At 41.1% G+C, this 23,960-nt stretch overlaps 1 protein-coding gene and 1 pseudogene across 2 annotated transcripts in view; both read left to right on the plus strand.

The window, feature by feature from the left end:
- Window positions 1–691: 691 nt before the first annotated feature.
- LOC149067792 (adhesion G protein-coupled receptor L1-like) overlaps window positions 692–23,960 on the plus strand; it is a 66,194-nt gene continuing 42,925 nt past the window's right edge. Inside the window, exon 1 of the mRNA XM_089252162.1 lies at window positions 692–921. Coding sequence (XP_089108288.1) covers window positions 828–921 — 94 coding nt within the window. The 5' untranslated portion in view covers window positions 692–827. The remainder of the gene's footprint in view (window positions 922–23,960) is intronic.
- Window positions 15,131–19,423, plus strand: LOC149067793 (phosphatidylinositol 4-phosphate 5-kinase type-1 alpha pseudogene; annotated as a pseudogene). The gene has a single exon (XR_016195293.1). The product of XR_016195293.1 is annotated as a phosphatidylinositol 4-phosphate 5-kinase type-1 alpha pseudogene (transcript).

The following is a 23,960-nucleotide window of genomic DNA, read 5'->3' on the forward strand; positions in this document are numbered from 1 at the left end:
TTTGTAGTACAGTATATCCAATAGCTATAGGTGAAATGACCTTCTTTATTGACGTCCCAAGCTTCGTACGGAGGCCTTCTTCTATATGTGGCGCATCTGGGCCCCCATGGCCCCCACATCCTGAAGAAGAACCCCTAGGCTGGGATCTTTTGCTGGTCCCCCCCCCCCCGGTCAGACTTTTCACGGACCCCTTCTATAGTTGATTCTAAACAAAAATTGATGAGAATTGTCCAGGGCCCCAAGACTAGAGCCCTGTCAGCCCCAGCCTCGTGGGAGCCATGTCTGGGGCTCACTGTAATTCGAGACGTTTTGGGATAGGGCGATTTCTGCTGGCACTATCTGTTGCTCACGATAGAAAAAAGAAATTAACCGGAATTCGTAGAAATGATTATTTTGGAAGAAGAAGAAGAAGCCATTAAAACCGAGTTATCATCGCCCTTTGTTTTTATTAGGCCCTTGGCTCTCTCTCTCTCTCTAGATTGTGACTACGGTTGCCTCAACTTGTCACAATAACAAAAGGTATGTACATTATTGCGCACCGGTTTATCTCTTTTATATATATATATATTTCTCCTGATCTTTTTCTTCTTTTTTGACAACACGAGATAAAGCACTTCTACGTTTTTTTTTTAGGAATCCATCACAAAACAGAGACAAGGCATTTCGATAGAACCGAAATCTCGCGATATCGCACTTTTTCTCGAGCTGTTGTTTATTATGGATATCAAAGCGACGCGATGAAAGCTCTGAAGGGTTGGTTGGAAACCGGCGGCGTCGAGATTTGAGCTCTCTCGTCCAGTTTCGATGTACCGAATCCATTTATCACGATGACGCATAATAATGCATGTAAATATGTTTTTTTCACGCTGCTCGTCACTGTGTTTTGTTGCGTGCACAGCCGTGGAAATTCTGTAGTTTTCGGTAAGTTTCAGAACTTCATGAATTGAAAAATATCGGATTTCACAGTCAAACACTCGTTTGTAACGTCAATAACCTAGTGGTACGATCTCATTCACGTGGAAAATAATGTCAATGAACATCCCTGCTTATAACGTCGATGAAAACGCAAGGCCTGGGATATAAAACGAACGAAAATTCCCCGTTACTTTTGCTTGCGTTTTTCTGGTGCCCCCAGCTCCCCCCAAAGAAATCCCCCTAGAATTAAGGTAATCGCATTGAGGCAACGTTTGTCTGCTGTTGATCAGTGCCGTCTTAACGCATGGGCCCACCCGAGCATGGCCCGAGAGCCTCAAGAGAAGAGGGGCCTCACAGAAATCAGAACCGGTTCAAGTTTTCGAGAATTTGCCTGGTAGGGCCTCGGAAAAATCCCTTGGAAAAATCCATGATGCTCATAAGATGGCCCTGCTGTTGATACGTTAGGAAAATAAATTTATCGCATGTTTGACGCTCCGACTTGATTGCTTGACACGAATTCGATACATTCTCGTATTGCCCCGTAATATTATGCCCTTCCCAACTCTTTTATTTCGTAAAAAAATACTAACAAAATACCCGGTGCTACCGGGGTTCCTCTATATACCAGGAGCACAAGACAAGTAATCAAACCATTGCAAAGGGATAAACATGTCTGAAACGCATTGTTTGGGAACCACGGCAACCAAAGTAAATATCGCAAAAGTCATTGTTCAGGCTGAAGAACCATTGTTACCCGACTGGTTTCCTCCCATTTCGGGAACACATCCCTAGCTCTGACTAATTTCTAACGTAGCCTGTCTTTCAAGTCGGATCCTGTTTGGCATGTAGCGGAACCTCGCTACAACGATACACGATATAACGATAAATCCCTCCACAATGACATTTTTTCAAAATCTTGTTTGGAATTTCCTATAGTCTAATTTAAAACTGCTCTCAATACAACGACATCCTTTACGATGATAAATCCCCCTCCATAACGATATTTTTTTACAGATTTTGAAACCTCTACACAACGGTATTTTCTCATATTTCGGTCAAAATCACATTCAGTATTTTTATATTCCTCTCATCAGTGTGACTATAAATATAGATAAATATTCGTCTCACATATTTGTCATGGCCAAATTATTTCCCATGAAATACAGTTTGAATCACTGCAGATTTGTTGTGGAATGTCATTTTACGCCAAGCGTTATTTAAAGGGCAATATTTGACTATTTCAGTGATAATCGGCAACATTTTTTGGCGACAATTGGCGATGTTCCGCGTATTTATGATCTCAATTCCAAGTATTTTTATCGGTCGAATTTGGTCACCATAACCCCAATGACGTAACAATTTCATGCACTATATTTTCAGAGAATCTGATTGCACTTTTAGTCAAGAAAAATCTTGAAAACGTCCTCGGTTGTAACGACACCAGGGGTTATAACGACAAAATTTAGCGGAATCTTCGACGTCGTTATAATCGAGTTTGACTGTATTATAGGTTTTTTTTAAACTGACCGAAAATAGTTCTGACTGAAATTTATGTGTTGAGAATTTCTAGAGTTCTATCCTCTTCTTTTGTCGGCGTGGCGCCCCCATCCCCCACCCATAAGGGTGGAGCTGACAGGGCTGTGGGGGCACGGCAAGAGTTTTATCATTTCTTGTTTTTTCACAATATATAAATCCACTATCTTCTTTTTTTTCTTTTAAATCGAGCCCAACTTCGGTCTATCGACCCATGGGCAATTCACTACCAATTGAGTTGATATTTCAAATTACAAATAAAGTGTAGTGATTTAATATTTGTACCGTTGTAAGACCGGTTGCTCCTTGCGGCGGGACTTTTTAACTGGGAGATCGGCTTGCATTCGCACCTCAAAGTTGGGAACCACAAGAAACCAACTTCAGCCGACCACCAACTGCGCCTCCTCGAACACGGGCGATGTGAGTCCGTCACTCTGACCACTCGACCGCCATAGCGGCAATATAAATTCACTGTGGAGGCGGGCGCGGATCTATGGAACTCCCTCTTCCCTAAGCGAAATGTGAATATGATAATATTGCATTTAGGGGCCATTCAAGTATTACGGCAGCACCGATGGGGGGGAAAGGGGGTTTCTTTTGCTGACTTGATGACAGGGGGAGGGGTGTTTGGATAACGCTTACGTCATCAACCACCCTTTGTGAAAATATGAAATTTTTTACTGGCATCTTACTCTGTACGCCAAAAACGAGAAAAACCTTTCGATAATTTGTGGGCACTTGAAATAACATTCCCCACTATTGATAAGCGCCCTACCGAGCCATTTTAGCGATCTCTAAATGTTTCGTGGATCCAATTGATCTGGAAATGCGTCCGGGCCGCTTAAGTGCTCTGGAACTGTGCAACGCATTATTCACGTGATCCATAATTCTGTGGTGTTTGATCAGAACATGATATATCCACAAAAAAAAATGGCTTTTTGATCTAAAAGTCTTGCTAATTATAACTAATTAGAAGTGGGATAAATGCACAAATACGTGCGTGCGGCTAAACAACATTCTGATGTATGATATTTTAATTTGTATTTGTGTGTATGCTTTGCTTCATTTTTGATTTTTAAATGACAATGAGAAAATGCATCACATAAATGATACATCATTTTATACCGTGGATCACTTAAACAATCTGAGAATGTGCCACGGATAAATTGAGTGATGTAGAACCGCACAGGGGGCCACTTAAAAGCTCTAAAACTACGTCCCAGGTCATTTAAGTGATCTGAAAATGTGCCACGGGCCGCTTAAATGTTCTAGAAATGTACCACGGGACACTTAAGCGATCTGTAAAAATTGCCGCTGAGTTCATTTTTACAAAAATTAGGTTTGAGGAGGGCAGGCCACATAAGATAACCCCCCCCCCCGGGGGACATATTTGGTCCACAGGCCAAGGGCCTTTATACGATTTATCGTTATATGGCTTAGAGGGTGGGTCGCAATGAATTTGTTAAAGATAAACTTTTTGAGTTCATAGCCTTCAAATAACATTGAAATTCACAGAAATTAATTATAATTACATAATACTTGATTATAGTATCGTAATACTTGAACGGCCCCTTTATAAATCCGTTGAAAATAACTTGTATCAATATTTTTGATTAAATGACAAATTCAGGAAAACTTTGACTAAAAAAAAGGAAAAACTGGGGCATTTTTTTCAAAAAAAAATCAAGACAGAGGAAATCATGACAGGAAAATTCGGGACAATTTATTTATTTATACAATATTGTTGGCCCCTGGGCCTATACAAGAGGATGCGATTGAGAATGCCAAAGATATTGTTTGATGTTGGATAAAAAACTAGTGATAGAGGGAGATTCAACAATAGAGCTTGGGAGTTTGTTCCATTCACCAATGGTATGAGGAAAGAAGCTGTATTTAAGGCAGTCAGTGGAAGCAAAAATAGGTTTTATTTTAAGGGAATGGTCGAGTCTTCTAGAGATGTAGGATGGTTTGGCCAAGATACCAGAAGTATCTATGTTGAACTGACCATGGAAAATTTTATAAAGCAATGTTAATCGAGAGATGAGACGAAGAGTAGAGAGAGGGAGGAGGTGAAGTTCATTCTTAAGTTCGGACACAGAAATGAAAGATGACCAGCATCGTGAGCAGATCGTGAACAAATCGGGCGGATTTATTTTGAATAGATTCAAGTTTGTCTATATTACTGGAGGTGTAAGGGTCCCAGATTTCAGCGGCGTAGGAGAGGATGGGGGATATATAAGTTTGGTAACAGAGAATTCTGATATCCCGAGTAGAGTGTTTAAGATTGCGGCGGAGGAAGAAAAGTTTGTTAAGACACTTCTGGTAAATGTAGTCGATGTGTTTGTTCCAACGTAGGTCGGCTGAAATAATGACACCAAGGTATTTGATATGTGAAACTTGGGATAACGGTAAATGATTGATGGAGTAGGAGTATTCAAGAGGAAGAAGTTTACGGGTAACTTTCATGTGAACCGTTTTTGAGATATTCATTGGCATTTGCCATAGGGAACACCAGTCGGCGATGGAAGCCAGGTTATGTTGGAGAAGTTCTTGATCAGATTGATGGTGAATGATACGGTAAATTACACAGTCATCAGCAAAAAGTCTAGTGGTGCAGTTGAGGGATTGAGGAAGGTCATTGATATAAATTAGGAAAAGTAACGGGGAGAGGACCGATCCTTGAGGGGTCCCAGACTTTACGGAGGCGGATGACGAGTTATGATCATTAAAATGAACAAACTGTTTACGGTGTTTTAGGAAAGCCTCCACCCAATTAAGTAATTGAACGTTAAGGCCAAGGCGGGAGAGTTTGAAAAGAAGTTTATCGTGGGGAACTTTATCAAAGGCTTTAGAGAAATCTAGGAATACGATATCAGTTTGTAGGTTTTTATCAATGGCTTCAGAGAGGTCGTGGATGAAGAGGGCCAGTTGAGAGGTAGTAGAGAGAGATTGTCTAAAGCCGTGTTGGTTGGGGAAAAAGAAGCTGATGGAGTCTAAGTGGATACGGATTTCTTTTGCTACAATATGCTCGAAGATTTTACAGCAGGAAGAGGTGATTGCTATTGGCCTGAAGTTAAGGGGATTGGAAAGTGAACCCGTTTTGTGGATAGGAATAATTTTATTGATTTTCCAGTCGTTCGGGAGGGTAGCAGAATTTAGTGAAACATTGAACAGGATTAAAAGATAGTCGGCGACTTCATCAGCACAGAATTTAAGAATAGAATTTGGGATGTCGTCAGGGCCAACAGAATGGGGTTTCAGTTTTTTCAAAAGTTTTAGGATACCTTGTTTGGAGAAGGATATAGGGGGTGAGTTGTGGATAGAATCAAAAAAAGAGTATTGGGGAGGAGAGGGGTCTATTGAGAAAACCGAGCAGAAAGCTAAATTGAATTCGGTAGCCATCTCTGAAGGAGAAAATGTATATTTATTTGAACTTCTCAGGGAAGTGGGACCAACAGATTTAGGTCTAAGGTAACTCCAGAATTTTGTTGGATTGGTTTTTAAGTAATGGGATAGAGAATGAGAGAGGTATCTGGACTTTTGGACGGAAATGAGGTTTCTGAGGTCTCGGGTGGAGGCTGAAATTATGGATTTGAGTGAATTGGATTTGTTAGTTTTATATTTGAAGGCGATTCGGCGGATTTTCCTCTTTAAATGAATAATATCTCTGGTGATCCATGGATTAAAAAAAGACTTAGGAGAAACATTTTTAATTGGAACTGTAGTTAAGCATTTGTCTATAATACATTTAAAAGAGGTCCAGAGGGTGTGGATATTGTTAGAAGAGGATATGGATAAGAAATCATTCAAGTGAGAGCGAAAAATATTTTGCATAAGTGGATAATTTGCCTTGTTGAAATTACGTTTAGGGGCGAGTTTGTAGGATGGGATAGAGTGGCGGAGGGAAAAGTTAATGACTGGGATATTATGGTCGGAGCAACCCTCAAAGATGGAGGTGGAAAGGACTGAAATTCGATTGGAGGTAGCAATGAGATCTAAGGTAGAGCTGGAGTAGAGGGTGGTTCTTGTGGGTTCAAAAATGGATTGGACCAAGTTAAATTTAAGGAAGATATCTAGTACTTTGTTATTAATTCCGTGATTGCCGGACAGGGATTCCATATTTTTCCAGTCAATGCCGGGAAGATTCCAGTCTCCGGAGATAAGAATAGAATGTGTGTTATAAAATTTTTCAAGAATAATTTCCAGTTGTTCAAAAAGGTGGAAATCAGGAGAGGGAGGGAAATAGACAGAAAAGATGGCAAGTGGGGGACAGTTGGGTTGAAGCCATTCGGCTCCAACAATTTCGAGTTCGGAATCTAATAGAATTTCAGTTAAAGGGATAGAATTTTTGAAAATAAGTAAGACACAAATAATAAGTACAATGCGGGACATATGGTTATCTCATTTACACCAATGATAAAAAAAACATCCCCTCCCAACAGCGAGCTCTAGATCCGTCCCAGAGTGGAGGAGGGCCCGTCGATCCTGGGGGACCCGTCGAGAATCTCAGCCTATGGACCCTGTTGGCAGATGTGAAGATGATGGCTCTCCCATTAAAAAACCTTGTATTTGCTTTTTTTTATTTGAATTTTGGTCGACCCTATCCAAATACAGAAGCATGAAGTGTTTGGTGCAGCGGCGTCGGAGCACCCCGAAAATTAATTCAGAAATTAAAATCTCTTTTCTTTTTCAAGTCGAGCACTCATATGTCTCAAACACTTCCGACGCCTTTGGTTTGGTGGCTTATCACTTGATCTCATAGAATTACCCCGAAATAGGCATTCATTCAGGGCATGGCAGGGAAATAGGGAGCACTTTATTTTGGATGCAGGGCATTTCTTGATGATCTTGAAGTGGTGAAGGGGACACGTGCCTTCTTCTCTCCTCGTTTCCCCTCCTTCATACGCCATTGAAGCAAAAGATTGCCTGTGAATGAATTGTGATATCCTTGTCTACGAAGTGGTGCCTTGCAATCAGAAACGCCGGAACATATGTGCTCATGTTGCTAAAGCAACACCAATCATCTGAATGGTAAGTGAATAGAATGGCAACAGTAAGTCATCTGAATGGCTCTCAGCAACACACACCAACCATCATTCAAATGTAACTCATTGGACTCTCAGTTCGGGCGATGGGCGATTTACCAAAAACGGGACATTTTTGTTGAATGTGTGACGTACGGCCTTCAAACATGTCCAAGTGAACATTATGTGTTATTATTACTCCAGCAATACAAACATTTTCGACTTCCGGCGTCCCTGCTCGCAATTCAACACTAATCCTTCATTTACCTCGTGTCGAATTTCTGACCAATGTTATCTACACTGTACGAGTCCATTCGGCAACTTTATTCATGCGACAAAGTCGAGAGTTGAACTGCGGGACTGTGTCAAATTGCAGGACTGAATTGTGTGGGAGTATCGGAGCACATCGAACTGCAAGATAACACTATAACTTCTGTAGCTCCCTCACTTTAAACCAGTGTTTCCCAAAGTGGGCAATATCGCCGCCTGGTGGGCGATGTAATGGTCCGGGGGGGGGCGATAGAAGCTATGGATTTAACACAGGATCCTATGGGTTCACTTGAGTTGTGGGGCGATGAGAAAGGGAAAAATTCTGATGAAGGGGCCGATGGAACAAAAAAGTTTGGAAAACTATGCTTTAAACCATGAAATACCCATGTGTTAACCCCTCCTGGAGGTCTTCAACTATTTGGTTGAGTCCTAATACCGTAGCTATGAACAGACGAGATATCTCGTCCAAACGCTAATGGAAGAAATTCATTCCAGCTCTTCTTATTCTTTTTACCTCTTTTTTCTCATCACTGTGAAGCTATATTGTAACACTATAGGTAATAAGTTGTTCCCTCCTCCCGTTATATATCTGTACTCTAGTTTCGTGATTCCCCCCCCCCCCCAACATATAATACGTATTTCCATGTTTCGAAAGATACTTCGATATAGGGTGATTTAGGTACTTCAAAAAATAGGCAGGATCGCTTCCCCCTCTCGTTCACGAGGAAAAATGTGTTATTGGCGTAAGCGGGAGGGCAGAAGTACCCCCCCCTATTCGAGAATCTTATATCTGTTTATAAATCTGACCCTTTCAGCTGTGGGAGGCCATTCAAGTACGAAAAAGTCAGCAAAACACTGACCCCCCCCCTCCCCCCTTGTCAGTGAAATTTCGTCAGCAGCTTAGAATATTTCATATCTTCAAAAAGGGTGGTTGATGACGTGAGCAACCTTCAAATCGCCCCCCCCCCTCGATGCTGACGTAATACTTGAATGACCCCCTTGGAATACGCCAGAAGCTTATACTCATGGATGCGCAACGTTTTCAGTCCGCAGGCCAGAAACTAGTATATATAGGGTGACCGTATGGCTTGTTTTCTACGGGATATTCTCGTTATTTTGACCGACAAACCAGTCACGCCCAGGCTCTGTCCCTCCAGGGATATAAGCCTTTTACCCTTGCGGGTTGGGTCGCGCTGGGGAGTCGTTATTTTGACCGGCTCGACTTTTACAAATGTATTCATCTCTAGACTGACCATATTTTTCCGGAAAAAAAACGGGAAATTGGAATCTAGAATTCAAGAAATCGCTAATTGTTGCCGAAAAATGATGCCGAAGGTAAACAAATGTTTCCAAAACTACAGCCAATAAAACTTTTTTCTCGCCATATTCGTGTTCAGCGGGATTTAATATTTTCATGTCGGACGCGATGCCATTTTTGTTCTGTGTAATAATAATAGTGCGATGTACTGTATTATAACTTAATTATACATATCCAAATGACGAAGGAAGAAAAATCCCCTATCACCAGTAAAAATAGCTTGATTATCCGCGATAACTTCCCAATAATAATAATTCTTATCTTCTGTTGCTGATTGACAGGCCCCTTTGTGACCTTATCGAGTGCCATGCGTAATTCTGACAATTCTTTTTTATTGTACAATATGATGACAGGTTGCACGTTGAATAATATCAGTTGGTCATGTTCCTTTCCACTCCTCGGTAATGATGTTATAACACATAGGATTAGATTGAACACAGAAATCGGGAAAAGCCAAGCGAACATGATGAAAAGGGGTGGGAGTGTTTCGGATTTCTCTGCCTCGACAGATCTGGTTAGTTTCTGGCTTTTCGCGGTAATTTAAGAAATTATGAAACTCTTCAAACAGGTCTTACGAAAATGTGCTGTAAAAGCTACTGCGAAATTATGAAGATGAATGCAATGCGCACGAATCATGCGCTGTGGCTTTCCTGAAGTTATGGGGGAAAATACGTCAATGTTCCTTAAAATAGGGATAATATGGTCACCATACCCCCCCCCCCCCATAGATAAAACAGGCAAAATAACTTGCCGAAGTGTTTGCATCCGAATTAGGGAATTAGGGGGGGGGGGCATGTGGTAGTACTTATTCAATATTCACACATACAGTCGAATCCCGTTATAACGAACTCCGAAAGACCGGAGAAATCACTTCGTTAAAATGAAATTTCGTTATAAAGGAATTCTAGGTTTTCGCATTGTTCCTATGTAAACTTATCTGGCGGATTAGAAAAGTGTTCGTTAAAACGAGATTTTCGCAATATCGGTATTCGTTAAAACGGTATTCGACTGTATAACAAGCACACACACATTCCTCAGAAACATATACTTCATGTTGTGTTCATAACATCACGCACATACAGCACATTCCGACATGAGCAAATTCGGTAGAAGTTTCTGGGAGGAATATTTAAGAGGTGTGCGGTTTAGCAGCAGAAGTTATCGGGACACCTTTTTAGCAATAACTTTCAATGACTGAGTACAATAATACAATTTGCAATGACAAATATCTTTTTTTTCCCTTGATGAAGTTTGGTTAACGAAGACAAAAACCATAAATGTACTTTGCACCATTCGGGGTCATTCAAGTATTACGTCAGCATCGTGGGGGAGGGGGTTCCGGATTTGCTGACTTTTGATGACAAGGCGGGGGGGGGGGGTTTGAAGGTTGCTTACGTCATCAACCACTCGTTTTTGAAGATATGAAATATTCTAAGCTGCTGACGAAATTTTGCTGACAAGGGGGGAGGGGGGATCACTGTTTTGCTGACTTTTGCTGACGGGGGGGGGGGGTCAAAAAAAAATGGCTGAAAATCTGCTTACGACCCCTTCTTACATTACAGTGCTATTAGTGCAAACCATATGTTGTCTTATTCTATCATTCCCAACTGCTACTTTACCCATACTTGCACCTCGTAAACATTCCTCCGAGGAGGTTTTAACGATTTCATGCATGCCGGAACGTGTATGACTTTAATCTATTCATGTTGTCAGAATTATGAATGTTCCGTTTTATAAAAGTCTTTCATCTGTCTTCAATTTTCGGAACACATTCACAACTGAAAAAAGTACGTATTACTGTACTCTTGATGTTGTTTTTTTACCCTCGAAAGGTCTACTTTGAGAGTTTCTAAAAATCAGTTGCATTCAGGCAAGGATTCAAGGTGATGATTCGAGAAAGGCGACTTCTTGTGTAGGTTCGTGGGATTCTGTGCATTTTAAGGGACAGGCCAATTTTTCCCACTTTTCTCTGGTTCGTAGGAGGGACGATCACCCGCATCGCATTCCTCTGGATTCGAGTCGGGTTGAATGGCATTCCCGAAAACATAATTGTGAAGAAAAAAAATACACGTGCCGCGCCGCAGGTATAAGCAAAGTGCATAATTATTGCAGGAATGACCGAAAAATCGCCAACTGAGGAATTGGAAGCGTTACTGCAAATTGACAATGAATTCTACGGATAAAACGAATAATAGTATATGAGACGAATATTCGTATTTATAGTCACAAGAACAAAACAAAAAATTGGGAAAGTTGGGAAAATAACACTTTACTCCTTGCTTTTTCAACAAAGAATAAAAATTCAAATTGGGGGGGGGGGGGGCTTCGTAGCAAACATGAGAAAAAATAGGGTGGGGGGGTTAACAACGTCGGGATGACCAATATATATATATATATATGCCGGAGAAAACATGGGTCATACGATCACCCTGATCTAACATATCTGTGAATTTAAAGGGGTTTTTTTTTTGTCGTGAATTACATTTTAACCCTTACAGTGGCAATGAGAAAATGTCTGTCTCGCTATGCTTGATGCGCTTTATTTTTAAATCGAGAAATATTTCCCATACTTGAGTCTCTCAATTGGGCAATGTCGAGCCCAAATAGATTTATTTTCAGCTTCATCTTCGAGCATGTATTTCATCCTCCGCCGGCAAGTCCGTAATTACGACTTTTTTTTGGGGGGGGGGGGGGGGCAACAAACATGGTTTCGCTGTTTGCCTTCCTTTGTTCTGATCCTGCTTCCTAAACCTGCTAGTCGGAGCAGTCAGCCCATATATATACACTGAAGAGCCAAAAAAAAAAAACTGGTACACCTGCTAATATCGTGTAGGGCCCCCGCGAGACCGTAGAAGTGCCGCAACACGACGTGGCATGGACTCGACTAATGTCCGAAGTAGTACTGGAGGTAATTGACACCATGAATCCTGCAGGGCTGTCCATAAATCCGTAGGAGTAAGAGGGGGTGGAGATCTCTTCTGAACAGCACGTTGCAAGGCATCCCAGATATGTTCAATAATGTTCGTGTCTGGGGATTTTGGTGGCCAGCGGAAGTGTCTAAAGTCAGAAGAGTGTTCCTGGAGCCACTTTGTAGCAATTCTGGACGTGTGGGGTGTCCCATTGTCCTGCTGAAATTGTCCAAGTCCGTCGGAATGCACAATGGACATGAATGGGTGCAGGTGATCAGACAGGATGCTTACGTACCTGTCAGAGTCGTATCTAGACGTATCAGGGGTCCCATATCACGCCAACTGTACACGCCCCATACCATCACAGAGCCTCCACCAGCTTGAACAGTCCCCTGTTGACATGTAGAGTCCATGGATTCATGAGGTTGTCTCCATACCCATACACGTCCATCAGCTCGAAGCAATTGGAACCGAGACTCGTCAGACCAGGCAACGTGTTTCCAGTCCTCAACAGTCCAATGTCGGTGTTGTCGGGCCCAGGCGAGGCGTAAAGCTTTGTGTCGTGCAGTCATCAAGGGTACACGAGTGGGCCTTCGGCTCCGAAAGCCCATATCGATGATGTTTCGTTGAATGGTTCGCACGCTGACACTTGGTGATGGCCCAGCATTGAAATCTACAGCAATTTGCGGAAGGGTTGCGCGTCGGTCACGTTTAATGATTCTCGTCAGTCCCGTTCTTGCATGATCTTTTTCCGGCCGCAGCGATGTCGTAGATTTAATTTTTTACCGGATTCCCGATATTTACGGTACACTCGTGAAATGGTCGTACGGGAAAATCCAAATTTCATCGCTACCTCGGAGATGCTATGTCCCATCTCTCGTGCGCCAACTATAACACCACGTTCAAACTCACTTAAATCTCGATAACCTGCCATTGTAGCAGCAGTAACCGATCTAACAACCATGCCAGACACTTGTGTTATATAGGCGTTGCCGACCGCAGCGCCGTACTCTGATTGGTTCCATATCTCTTTATTTGCATACGCATGCCTGTACCAGTTTTTTTGGCTCTTCAGTTTATATATATATATACAGTCAAACCTCGTTAATGCGTCACTCTTGGGAGAGCAAAAATATGACTTAGTAAGCGGAGTGACTCGTTCAACGGAGTAAGCCATAGCTGTGCCAATTCCTGTCCGAGGACAACTGGGAATTCCAAAAAGTGACCCAGTAAGCGGAGTGACGCACTAACGAGGTTTGACTGTATATATAAAATCGAAAAAAAAAATTCTTCTTGGAAATAGGTGGAAATTTTCCTTTTGTGGCAGTTTATGATTTGGGTCAGAGAAATTTTAAAAATTTCTTAAAAAATGTTTTACTTAACTTTTTTTTTTTACCTTGAAGTTTGCAACCAGAATTTTTTTAGTATACATACTTCCAATCAGAAAAAAAAAAATCTTAACGAAATCTTCTTTCTAAGGCTCTGTATAAGCAGCACAATTTGAAAAATATGTTTTAAGGTTTTAAGTATGATTTTTTTTTTTCTGGCTGTCTGTACGTTCCAGTTACTGTGAAAAAAATTAACAGTTCGAAAAAAAAAATCATGCATTGTAAGGTTGAACGGTTTTAATTCATCCCCATAGCGACTTAAAGAAAATAAACAAAGCGCAAAATTTTTGCTCGTAATGTGAATCATCGCTCGTTAACCGAGTCAAAATTTGTTCAAAATTTTTTTTTGTTATGCGAATTGCTCGTTAACCGAAGTTCCATTGTATCTGGGATCCTAAAGCCGGGTTTTCCGTTCCGCGCGCAACGTGATTCACCCAGCGCGACACGCCGTCCACTCACCAATGAGAAAAACCGTATGACTGTTTTCCTACAGAGCGCGATACGCCTGGCGACAGCGCTTTACGTCGGGCGTGATTGGCCGACTGCTTCTGGAGGAGTCAAATGCGTCGTGCGCCGCGGTTTCGCCGATATTCTCTTCACTCTTGTGTGTCTTCTTTCCCTTCCCTTCAAACCGGAGCATGCAGAAGACAGTGTAGCTGATGCCAAAGCTATATAATTTATATAGCCACCCTGATCTGACGCGTCCCGCTAGGAAAACACAAACGCGTAGTGTGATTATGTAACTCGTTTCTGTTGGCGCGAAATAGTCTGATTCGGTTCACGCTGCGCAACAAACCTATTCCTAGGAAAACCCGGCTTTAATTCCCGTATGAGGCTTTTCGAATAGACGTCATAATCATCATCAGCATCACTCCCGAGGGACATACACTGGATGATCATACACTGAGGACATACACAATGTTAAAATTGCCAATTTTAGCTTAGAAATGCGGAAATTCATTGCGGTTTTCCGCCACATCAATAATTTTAAAAATTCAATTGAATCTTTGGTTTTCGAAATATTGAGCTCGCTTAGAGATACGAAGCCTAGAAAATTAAATATAAAATAATGAGCCAGATCCACTTTTGAGGTGGATATTCATGCAATAACATTGATTTCAAATTTTTATTTATATCTTCTCAAGCGGGAAAATGAGAATTAGTGTCTTATATTATCCAATTGCATCAATCCATATAGTTCAGGATGTTTTTAAATTAATTATGGGCCCATAGAAATTACATTGAAGAAATTCCGCAGCTTTAATCAAGCATTTTTTGAAGCAAAAGCAGGCAGATCGATAACTGTTAAGAAGTTAAAAAAAAATTTATCTCAGCTCTCATTAAAAAGAAGAAAAAGCGATTCATTTATATGTTTCTTTAATTTAGATTTGTTTCTTTCATGAATCGCACAAGATGTCGCCATATTGATTACCTTGTATGTCCGTCAAAAAAAAACATATCACGTGACCCAACAAAAGCCTCATTCTTCTCGTGCAAATATGGTCAGCTTTGCAATAATAATTATGACGTCAAAATTATGAAAATCAGTAATTTTCACTTGATCCGAAACGAAACATTCTGCACATTGATTGAGGGACATATTCAATTTTCGAATTTCTCACAAAAAGAAACTCAAGCAGACGAGATAATTAAATACAAAATCCACGGAATCAGCCCTGGACTTTGTGAACAAAGCACAGCAGACGACATCCTTCCACATTTGCCCTTGGAGCCAGCCGTTACAGAGGCGAATCTCCTCATTAGTTCAAAACTTTGTTTTGTAAACATCTTTTCGTACCAGGAAAGAAAGAAGAAAGGCAGTGTTGTAAATGGGGTTGGGTCACTGATTGCCGTTCGTTCGTTCGTTATCTGCGGGAATTTCTCGCTTTTGGGGTTTTTATTGTTGCGTCAGTGCTTCGACGAGTCTCGGTTGTTATGCGGCGTATCGTTCCCTAAAAACGAGGAAAGAAAAGAACTCGTTATTACAACACGTGTTACATCCAGGAAAGAAAAGAAAGAAATTTCTCTTTCTCTCTCAAGATGGACGATGCGATAAGTAGTCATTAGAAGTTGTTCCGTGTATTTCCGAATTGGTGAATATGTTTTGAATTCGTGGATTTGTCAATAAATTCCGATGGCGTCCGTACAGAGAAACCCCGTCACAGAGACAGATTTGGACGCGGCCGATGTCGAGATCAAGCTCCAAGAGACGGATCCTCAAAACGACGCGGATTTCTCCTCCGAAGGCGATCCAGCAGCAGCAGCTGCCGTCGCCACCGCTGCATCCACGGGACACAAATCCAAGCCACCGCCGGTTGAGATCCGGGCGATGAAACAAGACCAGTTGACCACGTCTTCCAGCGACCCCAAGACCCCGACCAGTGCCCCCTACGCGGGTGCTGCGACTGACAAACTGAAGACTAAGGAGCGTAAAATCGGTCACCGCAGAGTCGACGATGAAGGACAGATCACCTTCAAGAAGATCGAGACCTCGCAGATCATGGGTTCGATACAGCTGGGCATCGCCTATGCAGTGGGAAGCCTGGCGTCGTTGCCGCAGCACGATTTGTTGCTGCAAGACTTTGAGATTGTAGAGACGACGTCTTTTCCTCGTGATGGCAGCAGCATCACGCCGGCGCACAGATACAGTAGTTTCAAGTTCAAGACGTATGCTCCTGTTGCATTTAGGCGCTTCAGGGACCTGTTCGGTATTCAACCTGATGATTTCTTGTTGTCTCTGTGCCATCACCCGATGAGGGAGCTGACGAATCCTGGTGCGAGCGGCAGTATATTTTATCTGTCAGACGATGACGAATTCATCATCAAGACGGTGCAGAGGAAAGAGGCAGAGTTCTTGCAGAGATTGCTCCCCGGGTATTACATGAACCTGAATCAGAACCCTCGAACACTGTTGCCAAAGTTTTTTGGCTTGTACTGTTACCAGTGTGGTGGGAAGAATGTGAGACTGATCGTCATGAACAACTTGCTTCCATCCTCGGTTTCGCTGAATGAAAAATATGATCTGAAGGGATCTACTTACAAAAGGAAAGCTAATAGACACGAGAGGGCAAAGAGTTCTCCTACTTACAAGGACCTTGATTTCATGGAACGTCACAGCGAAGGCATCCTTCTTGAAGTGGAGACTTATAATGCCTTGATGAAGACCATACAGAGGGACTGTCGGGTGTTGGAGAGTTTCAAGATCATGGATTACAGTCTTCTCGTTGGGGTACACAACACAGATTTTGTAAAGAGGGAGAAGTGGAAGCAAGAGCATTTATCCATTTCTGCCAATGACCATCAGTTCGGTGAAGGCAAGTCTGTATCTCCTGGGTATGATGTCACTGCTGCAACACAGCTCGCCAGAAGCAAATCATTCATCCGCCAGAGACTGGCAGCTTACACTACTGCTATGGAGTCGATACAAGCAGAAGGAGCAGATCAAGAAGAGGATGTTCCAGCCGGTGGCATACCGGCCAAAAGTTTGAACGGGGATCGCCTGCTGCTATTCATAGGCGTAATCGATATTCTCCAGAGCTTTCATTTGAAGAAAAAGATAGAACATACGTGGAAATCAATGATACATGATGGCGACACAGTATCTGTACACAGACCAGGCTTCTATGCGCAACGCTTTCAGGATTTCATGAAGAAGACTGTATTCCGCAAAGTTCCTCCGCCAATTAAACGCTCTCCTTCCAAAAAGAAAGCACCGCAGCGTTCCCTGACAATAGCTGAATCCAGCCAGGCTTCTCGTCAAAGAATCGCATCTGAAACGGAGGATAAGATTCAAACTAAAGTTTCCAGATCGATATCGGTTCTGGTACCAAGCTCTGCTGATTCTTTTTCTGATGGGGATGACAACAAAGTTATGAGTTTCAAAGCCCTAAGTGCATCCGAGGAAGCAGATATGAAACCCAGTGTATATGCTGAGGGAGAGATGCCACAATTTGCAGACAAAGATTCTATGGTTGCTAAACACTCAACAGAAGATGCAAAGTCTGGTTGATGTCAGCGAACCCTTTCACTGATGATATCCTAGATTGTCGTATATTCCAATACGTCTAAAATTTCAACCACTTGTTACAGAACTTGACGTTCTTCATAAATACTCCTTCTAATCGTACCGTGCATGTGAGCAGCATGATTCCTGTATCAAAGGTGTTCTTAATATTTTGGTGCAAAACTCTAAAAATTTGGGCGATACTTTTATTTTCAAAAGTTCGTGCTAAATTGAAAGCATCAATGAATGTGAATATTGTGGAAAGTGTGAGTGATTTGCGGTTGTGAGCAGTTGTAAGATTTTTACCTGAGTGTGGGACATCGGAGTGTTTTTATATGTTTTTATACTTATTATTTCACACTCGAGTTACTTATGTGTGGTCTGAAGCCAAATGATATTAATTTGGCTTCAATGTCATGTATATTAATGTGGCTCTATTTAATTTTCATATTCAGGCAAGGTACGATCGAAATGCTCATGAACTGTAAAGTGTTATCATGTTATTGTTATGGATTGCCTTCAAAGTAATCCCTCTCTTTGAATGGAATAGATCAATCCCCCGGTGCTTCTTCCATACAACTGGAGTTCTTTGATGTGCACTCATTCTGTGCCATGTTTATAACTCTTGAACCATCCTCTCACGAATGGCCAGGGCCGGTTCTGGACATTTTCCAAGTATGAGTGAATGGTATTTGGGTGATAAAAAATCACTCCCATTCAGTTGGTGCTCTAAAAAGTCAGCTGCTTTCACAGTTGGACCTTCTGCGGCCATGCGAATAGCTGAATCAGGGGGGAAGGTTCCAACATTCGGAACAGCTTTGGTATAAGAGACAGGTTGGCAATTTTTGGTGATTTTTTTCCAACGGTCCGAGAAAAAGCCGCCAGACACTACATGCGCCAGGAAAAAAAAATCACCAGCATAGAAAACAATAAAAACAAATGGTATAAACAAAAATAAGCTCTGGATTGTTTAAAAAATAAAACTGTGGATAAAAATAAATCAATCAGGGTTTAAATAAAACCCGGACCGTTGTAAATAACAAATTGATCAGGGTTTAAATAAAACCTGGGCATTGTTTAAATGAAGCCTGGACCGTTGTTTAAATAATAAATCGATCTGGGTTTAAATAAAGCCTGGACCGTTGTTTAAATAATAAAGCTATCAGGGTATAAATAAAATATGGGCACTGTTTAAATAAAGGAAAAAAAAAAGGGAACAATACCACCTGACCAGCGACGAAAATGTAATCCAAACACTCGGAACAAGCACAAACGACAAAATGGCTGTACGGCTGTTTGAAAAGACGCGCTAAACAACTAACGCCACCTGGCAGAATTTTCCAGAACAGCGACAACCCAGCAGAACAACACCGAACCAGAGTGCGCCAACGATGGCAACTTATCACCGGAAAAAAGTCACCAATTTGGCGTGTCCCTTATACCAAAGCGGTTCCCAACCTTCTCTACATTTTCAGGGGTTGTGCTCATCAAAGAATTTCCATGGTTTTTGATGTCTTCCAAGAATTGGTGGCTGCTAATTTAAAATGAACCTACAAACTTTTTTTTTTTTGCGCTGCTCAGAAATTTTTTTTTTTACAAAGCACTGTGTCACAAAAAACCATTCTCAACATTTCAATCATATCAACAGTAACTGCTTCAGGTCTTATTTGTGCACGTCTGGCGTTATTATTTTTATTACAGTAGACTCTCGACTATCTGGCCTAGTCAAAAAAGTTATTATAATTTCCCGTAATGGTGAATAATTAACTTTCTCAAGTGGTGTTGCTTGTGTAATAATTTATCAATGAAATACGGTGAAACACAGAGGCGCCAACGTGAAGAAAACATTGGGGACGAGGCTGAAAGTTGCTGGTCGTCCCGTATAAACAGGACTGGAGTGTGTATGCAGGAAAGAGGGTTCATTGCATTGTTTTTTCAGAAATTATTGGAGGGGGGGGGGGGTGCTCAAATGGCCTCAGCCCCTAGGTTCCGGCATCTATGCATTGAAATAGTTTTTGTAATAATTAACCCTGCGTTTTATGTTAATATTTTGTTCATTTCAACCCTTTTCTACAGCATAGGGATCATTCAAGTATTACATCAGCATCGATGGGGGGGGGGGGGGTTTCCGATTTGCTGACTTTTAATCACAAGGGGGGAGGGGGTTTGGATGATGCTTATGTGATAAACAACCTTTTATAAAAATATGAAATATTCTTAATGGCATCATAGGCGGAGGTGGACTTGGAAGTCTGGGGGGCACGATGATGATGATGTCAATTTATGCATATATACATTAGATCAGTCAACTCCACCTTTGACATGGGGGGGGGGGAAATTCCCCCCCCCCCTATCTCTGCCCACGAATGGCATACTGAACTGTGGTTTGTGGGCACCTGAAATAAATCTCCCTATTGATAAGTCTCCTAGAGTGCCACACTTTAGTGATCTCTAAATGTTTCGTGGATCCTTCAGGTGATCTAGAAATGTGTTTGGGCCACTTAAATACTCTAGAACTGTGCCACGCATCATTCATGTGATCCGTAATTATGCCGCGCATCACTTAACCCTTTGAGGGGCACTATATAAAAAAAAATTTTTTTGGCCGAAATAACTTCATATACTTGATACATAGGACTCATATAAATATGTTTTGCAACTATTATTTTATTTTCATCAAAATCCAGCGAACAACAGGTGGTCGCACAGTGGGGACACCGCACACCTAGAACACTGAAAGCTTCCCTAGGGTGTAATGCAGGAAAAGCAACATTTTGTTTGAAAATTCCCTTTCTACCGATTTTGTAGGCCAAAATGATCAACATAAGCATATTGATAGCTGGTAAATCTTTTTCAATGAGATGGCAGTGTAAATTTTCCTTCTTGAGTGGCATATAAATTTATTCGAAATGTCAAATTTTCCATCAGTGGCACTGAAAAAAACAATAAGAACATCAAGATTGGCGATGTATCCAGCATTGGTAGAATCTACTGAGATGGTCCCACTTCTTCCTTGAAATCTGGATTTTGGTTTTTTCTCCTGAACCATATGAAATTGTCGGGAGGATCCAGGCATTGGGCAGTGTATACATTAGCATCATTTTCGTGATAACCCATGCAGTAAGCTTTGTTTTATTTTCTTTATCTGGTGTATCATGAGATGCATTAGACTCCAGATCAGAGAGAAGCTCTGAAATTAGTATAACATTGCTTCAACTGTACTTAGGAATTTTATAGGCATTTCACCACCAATAAAAGTAATAAATGCCCAATAATCGGTTGTGGAGGAGGGGGGGGGGGACTCAAAGCGAAATAAATTCCAGAAAATAAAATCAAAGCAGTAGAGAGAGCATAGAAAGTAGTCGTCAAAAGAAAAAGCTGCTCTAAAATCACTAGAATGAAAGAATGGTTATGTGTGGGACAAAAAAATAACATATGTTGTGTCTTCCATTCTAACCCCCGAAATTTCCACCACAAATACACATCTGAGATGTTTCAACACCATTGCTGCTGTCACCCATTTTCTAGTAAACAAGAAAGAGGGGAGAAAATGAAGAAAAAAACAAGGTCGCTTCGTCTCCGAGAGGTGGTTTCACACTGACGTCACTTGGTGTATCTCATTGCTCTAGGTGTGCGGTGTCCTCAGTATGGAACCACCTTTTTAAAACTTTCATAATTTGATTTTAAACTATTCTTAAGTTTATTGAATGGCTTGATTTCAACAAATAGGGCAAAATCTATAAAAAACCATTATCAATTTTTGAAAAAAAATTTTTTTTTATTAGGAAATAAATTTTAAAACAAGTACTATAAAAATAGAGAAAATGGCGGATTTTTTTACCACTTGCAAAACAAAACCAGCATGATGCTGCCATCTCTGACAGAAAATCTAAATCTTAAGCTATTTAATAAGATTTAAATGATTACAGTGCGGAAATTAGTTATTTTTTAATGGAATTTTGAAAAGGTGGTTTCGCTATGGGGACACCGCGCCGGAAAGGGTTAAGTAATCTAGGAATGTGCCGGGGGGTTACTTGAGGGATGTAGAGCCGCACTGGCAGTCACTTAAGTGCTCTAAAACTGTGTCAACTGTCACTCAAGGGATTTATAAATTAGCCACAGATTGCTTAGGTGTTATGGAACTGTGTCGTGCGTCACTTAAGTGATCTGTAAATGTGCCACAAGCCTCTATTTGTGTGATGTGAAAAATGTGGCATGGGCCTACTTGAGTGATCTGAAAATGTGTCACGGGCCGCCTAAACGCTCTGAAATTGTGCCACGGGACACTTAAGGAATCTGTAAATATGCCGCTTAGTTCATTTTTACAAAATTAGGTTTGAGGAGGCAGGCCACATCAGATAATCCCTGCGCCACATTTGGACCCACGGGCCAAGGATTCATTATTATATGGCTTAGAGAGTGGGTCACAATGAATTTCTTAAAAAGAAATTTTTTGAGTTCTTATCCTTCGAATAGCATTGAAATTAACAGAAATTGATTATAATAACATATTTTAGTTATTTTCTGTTGCAATTTTGATTTTTTAAAAAAAAATATTTTTTGCATTTAAAAAAATGATTTTGTGATCGTTTGGGGCAGGAGTCCCCACTCCCTGCGAATAGTCTCTGGTCCTACCAATATGTGATAGGAGGTAGGGGGCAGGAAAATGTGTTTATACTGCACAGTGTAGGCCTATATGTTTCCTGCATTTAAGTTGAGCATTATGAAACTTATCTCAACATTTGTGCAGTATTTTCATTCTCCGATTTTCTTTCTTTGCTATGAATTTTTAAAACGTACAGTGTACTGTGCATAACAAATATTCATAAAGTAATGACCTGTATTAAGAGGTAAGAAAATGTGAATAAAACCAGGTTTCTGTATAAAAAAAGGGCGTTTTCAGTTGTAGAGTCGAGGCAGGAACTGAGCATTTATAGAACTCTGACCTATCCAGCTTTGTTATCCAGCCTGCCTTTCTACCACATTAGGCCGGATAGTCCAGAGTGTATTATTTTTTATTTAATTTTTGGAAGAATATCAAGTGCATTATCAGAAGGTGTCCAAGTTGAATTAATGGATGGGCAAATCTGTTGCTCGACATGCTTGTGGCGTTTAAAATGTTTTACCAAGTAGGTGTGTGTGTGTGTGTATTCTGTTCGGCCACATGGTGAGCATATAAAGAAAAATAATAGTGTGCTTTTAATCATTGGCGATGATGCAAGTGTTCCTACAGACATGCTGTTCCTTGTGCCAGAAAAAAAAATAAAAAACCAATCCGATCCTTGAAATTCCACAGAAGGGCTTCGTTAGGCAGCCATAATGTAATGTGTAGTCAGTATAAGCTGTTTGAACTTGATTAATTTGAAGCTCAAGGGGGCAAAAAAAAAAAGTAAAAAATTATCTAAAATTTGAATTTTCTGATTAATCAATATAAGATGACTATGTCCACAAAAACTCTCAATAATTATAAAAACGTAGGCCCATTGAAGATGGGCTACATTTATTACAGGGATTGACAAATTTAAAAAATATTTAAACGCCAGCCCAATTTCTTAGGAGCCAAGCATGGTATTTTACATTTACAAAAGTTTTAGGCGCCAATACAGATTTTCTAGTCACCCCCATGGCGACCTGGCACTTGCCCAGCTCTGATTTACTATGCCTGCATAAAATGTAAACGATTGCAAAAATGATTTCAATTGTCATTTTCTTTCTTCTGGATGCTCTTACACATTGCACGAAATTTTCAAGTTGATTTAGAGCTTCACCAGCGTTATTTTTTGCAACATGCTCTTAGCTTCTGCGAGTGTTGTTGTAGGGAATCTGTTGCTTTTTTTTCTTATATTCATTTTTATCCTCTCCGTGAGAAGATTCACTGTGACTTTGTTCCTCACCTCTTCACCAATGTCCACATCTGTAAAGCAACCAGAGTTTTTCTTTTTCTCGGAGTTGAACAAGCATATGAGCCTTGGTTAGACATGGCAAAAATGTTGCTAAGCTACATCCGAAAAAAAAAACTAAAATGATGTTAGAGAGACATGCATTTCCAACACATCTTACTAGACAAGTGATTGGGATTTTAGCTTTTAAACACTCCATCTGTGTGTGGATTGCCACTCACGCATATAGGTCCAGGAACCTGGAGGCTGAGGTAATTTGAGCCACCCCCCCCCCCAATAAATTTTTTGAGGGAGCTGAACCAACATCTATTAGAGAACAACGCCTCCACAAGCTTGTGACATCACTGAAGTAGGGCACCTCATCTATAGCCATTGGATATGCTACAAAAAGAGTTAAGATGGTGCATGCTTCAGCTTGTTCTGTTCAATGGCTATGGGTGAGATAGCCTACCTCAGTGACGTCACAAGCTTTGTGTGGAGGCCTTGTTCTCTAGTGGGTGTTGGCCGAGTCCCCGAAAAAATTCATGAATGTGCGATGGAACACACCATTCTGCCTCCTGCACCCCCCCCCCCCAATGCTTTCTTTATGTCTGCACCGCTACTCTCACACACAAACTTTCACCATGACCACCACATGCTGGTGCAGGGCCCCAATTCTGAGATATTTGGCAAGCCCAGAGTCAGGCTTTTCACGAGCCCT

Source organism: Pholcus phalangioides, unplaced genomic scaffold (genome assembly GCF_987345545.1).
Source record: "Pholcus phalangioides strain wild (caught in Gottingen) unplaced genomic scaffold, Ppha-v1.0 ptg000028l_1, whole genome shotgun sequence".
Taxonomy (NCBI): domain Eukaryota; kingdom Metazoa; phylum Arthropoda; class Arachnida; order Araneae; family Pholcidae; genus Pholcus; species Pholcus phalangioides.